This window comes from Colobus angolensis, unplaced genomic scaffold (assembly GCF_000951035.1).
Source record: "Colobus angolensis palliatus isolate OR3802 unplaced genomic scaffold, Cang.pa_1.0 Scaffold4, whole genome shotgun sequence".
Lineage (NCBI taxonomy): Eukaryota > Metazoa > Chordata > Mammalia > Primates > Cercopithecidae > Colobus > Colobus angolensis.
Window position 1 is genome coordinate 15,133,269 of NW_012117376.1, and position 8,329 is coordinate 15,141,597.

At 55.5% G+C, this 8,329-nt stretch overlaps 1 protein-coding gene across 1 annotated transcript; it reads right to left on the bottom strand.

The window, feature by feature from the left end:
• Window positions 1-2,888, bottom strand: FAM110D (family with sequence similarity 110, member D; the record flags this gene model as incomplete). Its single annotated transcript, XM_011955605.1, has 2 exons — window positions 2,782-2,888; window positions 1-743 (listed from the first exon to the last, which is right to left on the bottom strand). A coding segment is annotated over exon 2 (663 nt), but the record flags the coding sequence as incomplete, so codon positions are not given.
• Window positions 2,889-8,329: the final 5,441 nt, after the last annotated feature.

The following is an 8,329-nucleotide window of genomic DNA, read 5'->3' on the forward strand; positions in this document are numbered from 1 at the left end:
CGGGCTGTCCACACCCCTGTCGCTGGATGTCCAGTCGCTGGCGTCCCCGGAGCCGGGCGGCGGGGAAGTTCCGGCCTGCAGGCTGGCGTCGGCCCCCCAGCTCTGCGGGGAGAAGCGCTCTGCACCCAGCACCTCCACCAGCGCGCGCTCCAGGCCGCAGTAGTTGAAGAAGCGCTCCTTCTCCGACAGGGGCAGTGAGCACGTGGGACACAGCGCCCGCTTTCCCGCCGCTTCCGGGGCATCCTGGGGCGCGGCCCAACCTCCTGAAGACGCAGGTCGCTCTGTGGAGGCCGGGCTGCTCGGGACAGCGTCCCGCGGGGCACCCAGAAAGAGGCGCCGCACCAGCCCCTGGCCCTTGGCGTTCTCTTTGTTCACCGAAGCCTTGCAGTCCCGCTTCTGGCGGTAGAAGATGAGGGAGTCAGGCCTCGGCAGCCGCCTGCCACTTCCCCGGCGGGCCGGCCTGGGGGTCCTGGGCGATACAGGGGGCCCCAGCTCGTTGCAGGGGTGCGGCGTGAGTGGCCCAGGACTCCCACGCAGGGCTGGCTCCTGTCGCCTAGCTATCACCTGGTGCGTCTTGACATACTTGGCTTTGTCAGCTTCCAACCTCTCCACAGCGCTGGGGGTCCGTCCTCTGGACGGGGTGGAGGGAGGGGCCAGGAGCATCTTAGCAGAGCTGTACAGGACAGTGCCCCATAAGTAGCCAGCCAGGGGGCCAAGAGCAATTGACTTGGGCTCTCACAGACCTGCAGGGAGAGAGGAAGGTCAGGGGAAGGGGAGGAAATGCCCTGGTCCTCCCCTGCCGGCATTCCTCAGTATAGATCAGTCAGCCACCCTCTCCCATCCAGGTTAGCCGGTGCCACCTTCAGGGAGCAGAGGCTCAGGCCATCCCCTTTCCCTGTCCTTCAGAGACACTGAGCGGGGTCTCTCTGGCCACTCAGAAACATATGCCCCTTTGAAGGTGCCCCAATCTGGCCACAGGGCCATGCGAGCAGGCCTCAGCACGCAGGACACTTGGAAAAGGAAACCCGGCCCAATTCCCGAAAGTGGCTTCAACCGGAAAAAATACCTCTTCCCAACCCAGCAGCTTTGAGCCCAAGACAAGGAGGCTCCCAGCCACAGGCTGGCTTCAGCAGGGCCCACCCTTCCCGCCCCCAAACACCCGAGGTCAGGGATATAACCACAGGGTAGGAACCTCCAGTAATTGCAGCCAACTGCCCTGCCCAGGCCCAGCAGGGCCATCGGGGCAGGAGAGGGAGGTGGTCCCCAGGCCCTATCAGCTATGCCAGCTACTCTGCCCCTGCCAAGGGGATCGCAGAATGCCAAACTGTAAACATCACCTTGTTTAACCTTTGCATTTCCATTTCATGAGGAGGAAATTGGCCTGGAGAGGAGGGGGGCTTGCTCAGGTCCTATTAAGAGTTAGGAGTCAGGACTGGAACCCAGGTTTCTTGTCTTGCAGTTCAGATTGGATCTCTCACTTGCCTATCACGACTTCCTACTGAGGCGGGGCCCGATGGCTCAGGCCTGAAATCCCAGCACTTCGGGAGGCCGAGTTGGGTGGATCACCTTAGGTGAGGAGTTCCAGACCAGCCTAGCCAACATGGTGAAACCCCGTCTCTACTGAAAATACAAAAATTAGCCAGTCGTGGTGGCACGCACCTGTAATCCCAGCTACTTGGGAAGCTGAGGCAGGAAAATCACTTGAACCTGGGAGGTGGAGGTTGCAGTGAGCCAAGATCGCACGCCACTGCACTCCAGCCTGGGCAACAGAGTGAGACTCCATCTCAAAAAAAAAAAAAAAAAGAAAAGAAAAAGAAAAAAAAACTCACTGATATATTTTGCATGTATTCCTGCTGCTATAAAACCAAGCAATTTCCATTAGAAATGGGCCCCTTGCCTCACCAAAAAGTTCCTTCCACTAATTCTTCCTAATAACCTGCACTCCCACTCCCAGAAATTTGCCCTCAGGGTCCTTGTCCCCTTTTTATCCTAAGACCTCATGACCCTTTTCCACCTCCTTTCTGCTGGGGCAAGGGGCGAGGAGGGGTTGTAAATCAAGAGCTGACAGTTCTCTTGGCAGTAACAGAATGGGCCACCCACATGGCCCTGCACACCCGACCCCACCCCTATCTCCCCCTACTCCCCCTGAGTCCTGAAGGCTGAGGGACCTTAGATCTGGGGACAACAAAGGAACAGAATTAACTAGGGAAGCGGGGAAGGGGTCTGTGAGAGGCCTTGGGACAGGGACCCTGCCAGGCCCAGCCCACCCCTTCACCCAGCACCTAGTGTGTAGTCAGTCTGCCCATGGGTAGTTGAGGCCTGGGAACTAAGGAGAGTCTGGCAGTGTCCCCCTCCCAGTCTCCCAGGGAGTCTCCTGGGCAGTGGGTTGGATTCCAAAGTCCCAGGAAGGCACTGCTTGTCTGACCCCATTGGTGCCCTCTGTCCTCTCCTCTTCTCCCCAGCCCTGAGCAGGGAGACTATAAAAAGTCCCTAATCACAAGGACCAAAATAGTCTGTCATCCACAGCCTCTTCCCTGCCTTCTGGGCTAGCCTGGAGGCTGGACCTCAGACATCCCGCCCTAGAAGCCTGGCAGGCGGTCTCGGGCCCTCCATTCCTTTGCCTGCCTTCTCCCTGTCCTGAAGCTTGTGTTCCCAACTCTGTCCAAGGCTTCTGCTCTGGGAATGGGCCATCTTTCAGGCTCACTAGTTTGGTACCAGTCTCCCTGCCCTCAGGCCCCTGGGTTCCTTCCTACCAGAGCCCTGGGCTCAGGGTACACTCACCTCTGCATGGGAGGCCTAATTGCAGGGGTCCTTGGGCAGGTCCAGACTGAGGGCAGGAGTGGACAGCAGGGACTAGAAGTAACTTTGGTGGCAGCCAAACCTCACTCTCCACAGGAAAAGCAGAGAGCCTCCAACCCCCGCCCCCCAAATTAACCCTCGCCTTCCTGAGGCAGATCCTAGCCTCCATTAACTCTTTCCTGATCACAGTCTCAGCGCTGAGGAGACCTGTGAACCAAGTCCAGCTCCCTTTATTTTACAGATGATCAAACAGTCCCTGCCAGGTTAGGTGATTGGCTGTGGAAGCACCGTGAACTTGGGCAGAACCAGGACTCCAAACAAGGCCTCCTGATCCCTAGGCTTCCTCCAAAGGCCTGAGGTGGGGGCTCCGTATGTGGGATCAGCCCCCTCCCTGGGCTGTGGCAGATACTCTGACAGTCTGAATGGGAAGGCAGAACAGGGTTCTAGTCGACTTGCTTTTTTCCCTCTGTAGCAGGCTGAGACCTGTCCTGGTCTGGGTGCTGGATGGTGTCAAGCCTGCTTTCCCTAGGGGTGAGGCCAGGAATCTGCAGCCTAAGGGTAGGGGCATTGGTGCTGTAGATGTGCAGGTGAGCCTATGGCAGCAAGTCTTGGCATGAAGGGACCCTGGAGCCCACTGGAGCTGCCTCTGCCCAAAGTCCTCTTATGGCAGATGGGATTACCTGGGAAGACAGTGATGAGGGGCTGATTCCAGGGCCAAGCCCAGGTCCTTCAGCCCGCTTCCTTCTCTGCCTACACTTGGAGCCTCTTAGAGTTTCTTCCATCAGAGTTTCTTCTCTGACACATTATGTCTCAAGGTGAAACCTTACCTCATAGGAGAGCTCCTCCCCTTTCCCCAGCAGGCAAACTAAACTCTCCAGCCCAGACAAAGACCAATGCCCAGGCCAAAGGATCCTTGCCCCTCTTGGCTGGCCACCTTCCCCAAGTCCCTCCTCCTCCTTTCTAGCCCTCTTTCATGTTTGCAAAGCACATTCCCATCTGTGCTCTCTGATCTCCTTTGACGGCCCCCCAACAACGACCCTAGACAGGGGTCCAGCAGGAATGCCCCCCCACTTAATGAGTAAGGAAACAGGAGCTGAGTGGGGAGAGAGATGCCCAAGGCCCAGCTCCAAATCCACGCTTGGAACCGTACCCTCTGCCTGTCAAGTCAGTGATGGGTCTGAAAACCCAACGCCCATCTCCTGATAAGAGGTTTTTATTGCCTAAAGGGGGGATTTTGTTTTGGGGATTTTGTTGGTGATAGTTCCATATTGTGTTGTTACAGCACTTTACAAAATGCCATCGGCTACATTGTCATAATCCCATGACAATCTTTGGGGGAGGTTTTATTATTTTTCACACTTATGGCTGAAGAGACTGAGGCTCAGAGAGGAGAAATGACTTATCCAAGCTCACCAAATTAGGAATAATAGTTAGAGTCTCGCTCTGACACCCAGGCTAGAGTGCAGTGGCGTGATCTTGGCTCACTGCAACCTCCGCTTTCCGGGTCCAAGCGATTCTCCTGCCTCAGCCTCCTGAGTAGCTGAGATTATAGGCGAATGCCACCACGCCTGGCTACTTTTGTGTTTTCAGTAGAGACGGGGTTTCACCATATTGGTCAGGCCGGTCTTGAACTTCTGATCTTGCGATCTGCCCGCCTCAGCCTCCCAAAGTGCTGGGAGTACAGGTGTGAGCCACCGCGCCCGGCCAATAGCTAACTTTTATTGAGAGATTAATATATGTTAGGGGCTGTTCTAAGTACTTCACATAAGGATTAACATCTTTAATCCTCAAAACAACTCGATGAAATGGCACTTTCGGGCCGGGCACAGTGGCTCACACTTGTAATCCCAGCACTTCGGGAGGCAGAGGCAGGCCGGTCACTTGAAGCCAGGAGCTGGAGACCAGCTTGGCCAATATGGCAAAACCCTATCTCTACTAAAAATACAAAAATTAGTGGTGCACTCCTGTAGTCTCAGCTACTTGGGAGGCTGAGGCAGGAGAATCACTTGAACCCAGGAGGCAGGTTGCAGTGAGCCAAGATCACACCACTACACTCCAGCCTGGGTGACAAGGCTGCAAAAAAGAAAAAAAAGTCACTTTCATTCTCCTGACTTCCTAGATGAAGGCTGGGGGTGCCAGCTTGGCTCTGAGATCTGGTCAGGAAGGGGTTAAGCATGGGAGGTGGGCAGGGCCCAGCTGGGATGCTGTCAATGGCAGGAAACCTGGCCCGCCGCCTGGGGGGAGGATGGGGCTGTTGTGTCTGACTCTGCAACCCCCATCCCTTTGGTCTTAAAGGAGCATCCAGGTTGGGTAGTAGGACCGGTAGGGGCCCCTTCACAGCTCCCTTCTAGAGATCGAGGACAGATGCTGGACCACAGAAAGAGGGGAGTCGGGGTGCAATGCAGGTGACACCCTGGGGCAGCTCTGGTCTGACAGGGGTGACTTGGTCCTCCACGCTGGAGCCCTCAATTGGAAGTGCCCCCACCTCTGCTTGGGAGGGTTTGGTCAGGGAGGGGAGACAGCCCCAGCTCTGGGAGCCCCCAGTGAGACAGAAGTGGCACAGCTCTGCCCTCAGGGATCTCTGGTTGGGGGCTGGGGGAGGGCTAAGCAGCCTTGCTTTCAGGAGCTCCCAGTGAGGGCAACAGACCCCTGCCCTGATGCCAATGGACAGAATCCTGGGAGACAGGCACAGACCCTCTACCCCATGGGCAGAGCAGGGTCAGGGAGGAGAGGTCGAATTGGATCGGCTTTCTGGGTGAGGGGGCCCTGAAAAAGTCAGCAGAGGAGAGGGGAGGCGGGGGCGGATGAGAGGATGAGGTGGGCTGCATCTGTCTGGCCGCGGCTCCCAGCCACCCTCGTCGAGAACCGGGCCGTCCCTGTTTCTGGTTGTGGGTCCCCAGGGACTGCCTTAAAGTGGCTCTTTCCAGCCCTAGAGCCAGGACCTCAGGCAAGGGGGAAGCGAGTCTGCGGGGGGTGTTTCCTTCCTACTTCCGACCTCATTCCCAGATCACCTTGAGGATGGAGATCGGGAATAGGCCTGAGTCAGAAAGTCTCCTTCCAGGAGAGGGTGGTGGGAGGATGGGGAGCAGCTCTGGTCAGTGTCGGGAATAACCAGCCAGGTCGGGGAGGCCTTCAGGTCCAGTCTCACATCCCACGTCCACATTGTCACTTAGGAAATGTGTGTCACCCCCTCACTAGCTGGCTACAGCCCCCACACCTCAGTCCTGCCTTTGATTCCAGCCCTAGTCTACCTCTCGTTGGCTGTGTGGTCTTGAGCAAGAACATAACCTCGCTGAGTTTCCTTCTCTGTCAGGCAGGAATGGTGAGAACCAGCTCCCGTGCGGCTTGGAGATGCAGGGAAGTGGGGCCTGCAACCCCAAGGTGCTCTGGAATGTGGGGCCTGCGATCCGCAAGGTACAAGTTGGATGAATCTGACTTCAGTTTTTGCCCATCACCAATGCCTTCCTGCACCTCTGGCCTACATCTCTTTTCCTAATCCCACAGTCTTCCTCACAGTGGCCAGCAGCTAATCACTGGGAACACCTGCACCGTGCCATGGGCTCCGCAGATGGATCTGATGTGGTTTCACTCTCAGGTGGTGGCAGAGGCAGGCAGCTTCACCACAATTGGTGAGAGACCAGTGCTGCTGCAACCAAGATGAACACAGCAGAGGGGGTGGTGATCTCTTCTGCCCGGGGTGGGGTGGGAAACTTCAAAGAGGAGGGGTATCTGAGCCCTACTGGGAAGGGATTTTTGACTGGGTTAGGAGTGGGGGAGAAGGAGAGAGTGTTGGGCCGAGAGCACTGCAGGCGCCAGGTCTCAGTGACAGTAAGAGGCCAGGGAAGGGTCGCAGAGAGTGAGAGAGGGAGGAGCACGAGAGAAGGTGGGAGGGCGTAGGAGAGAAGAGGGGGTGCAGAGAAGGGATGGGGTTTGTGAGTAGATGGGTAGGCGCAGACTGAGAGAAGGGGCGCGAGGGGACTTAGAGAAAAGATGGGAGCTCAGGGAAGGGAAGGGCTCAGGGAAGGGACTGGGGTTTCTTGAAAGGAGAGCTGGGGAGAGGGTAGGGGCATCTGCCAGGCCCCAAGGCCACAGGAGAAGCCCCCCACAGAGATTAGAGCAGCCGTCCTCTAATTCAGGGCTTTCCGTTTTGGAAAGAATCTCAGCTACAACAATAGCCTGGCCCCAGTGCCTGCGCTCCCTCTGAGGGGTGTGGCCTCTGGGCAGAGCCAGGCCCCACATTCACCACCCCTGCATGACTCATGGAGGAGGGAGCAGGGGGAGAATGGGAAGGAAGATGCCATTAAACTTTTTTTTTCTCTTTTCTTTTCTTTTTCTTTCTTTCTTTTTTTTAGGCCAAGTCTTGCTCTGTTGCCCAAGCTGGAGTGCAGTAGTGTGATCACGGCTCACTGCAGCCTCGACCTCCCAGGCTTGAGTGATCCTCTTGTCTTAGACTCCGAAGCAACTGGGACCACAGGTGTGCAACATCACACACAAATAATTTTTGTATTTTTTGTAGAGATGGGGTTTCGCCATGTTGGCCAGGCTGGTCTCGAACTCCTGGCCTCAAGTGATCCTCCCACCTCAGCCTTCCAAAGTGCTGGGATTAAAGGCATAAGCCACTGAGCCCAGCCTAAGCATTTTTTTTTTTCCCTGAGTAATTATATGTTGCTGGTGAACAAAGTGAATAAGATAAGATTTCTGCTCTCATGGAGTCTCCAGCATAGTGTCAGAATAACAAAACCAACTGCATTTACTGTTCCCTATATACTAGGCACTATGCCAATGCTTCACACTCAGTGCCCCACTGACTTCTTCCAAAATCCTATGTGAAATGGTGGGTGTTATTACTAGCTCACTTTTATAGATGAGGAAACAGAGGCACAGAGAGGTAGAATAACTCACCCACAGTCACACAGCTTGCAGATGGTAGAGCTGGGGCTTTAACCTTGGGGGAGAGCTGTCCGCGCCATGTGGCTTAAGCAGGGCTAGAGCAAATCTGTTCTCACTGCCTGCTGGCCTCCCTGCCTTGCTTGCTCTGTCTTCTGGACTGAGGCAAGGATGGGCATGAACACAGTCCCAACTGCCATTCTCATCATCTCCACCTCAGCCACCACCTCTCCACCTCCACCATCTCACCTTCCACATACATGTCTTCATCACAGTTCCTTTAGATTGGGTACAAGGAACAAAAAACATCTTATCTAGACTAAGTAAAATAGGGGAACACATGGAAAATAAACAGGGTTTCTCACGGAATGAGTTGGCAAGAAATCTATCCTCCTCCTACCCTGACAATATATATCTTCATAATGACAACATTGAAAAATATGACCAGGTGCGGTGACTCACACCTGTAATCACAGCCCTTTGGGAGGTGGAGGAGGGAGGATCCCTTGAGCCCAGGAGTTCGAGACCAGCCTGCCAACATAGGGAGACCCATCTCTAAAAATAATAAAAAGTATTAGCCAGGCATGGTGGTGTGCACACCTGTAGTCCCAGCTACTTGGGAAGCTGAAGTGGGAGGATCACC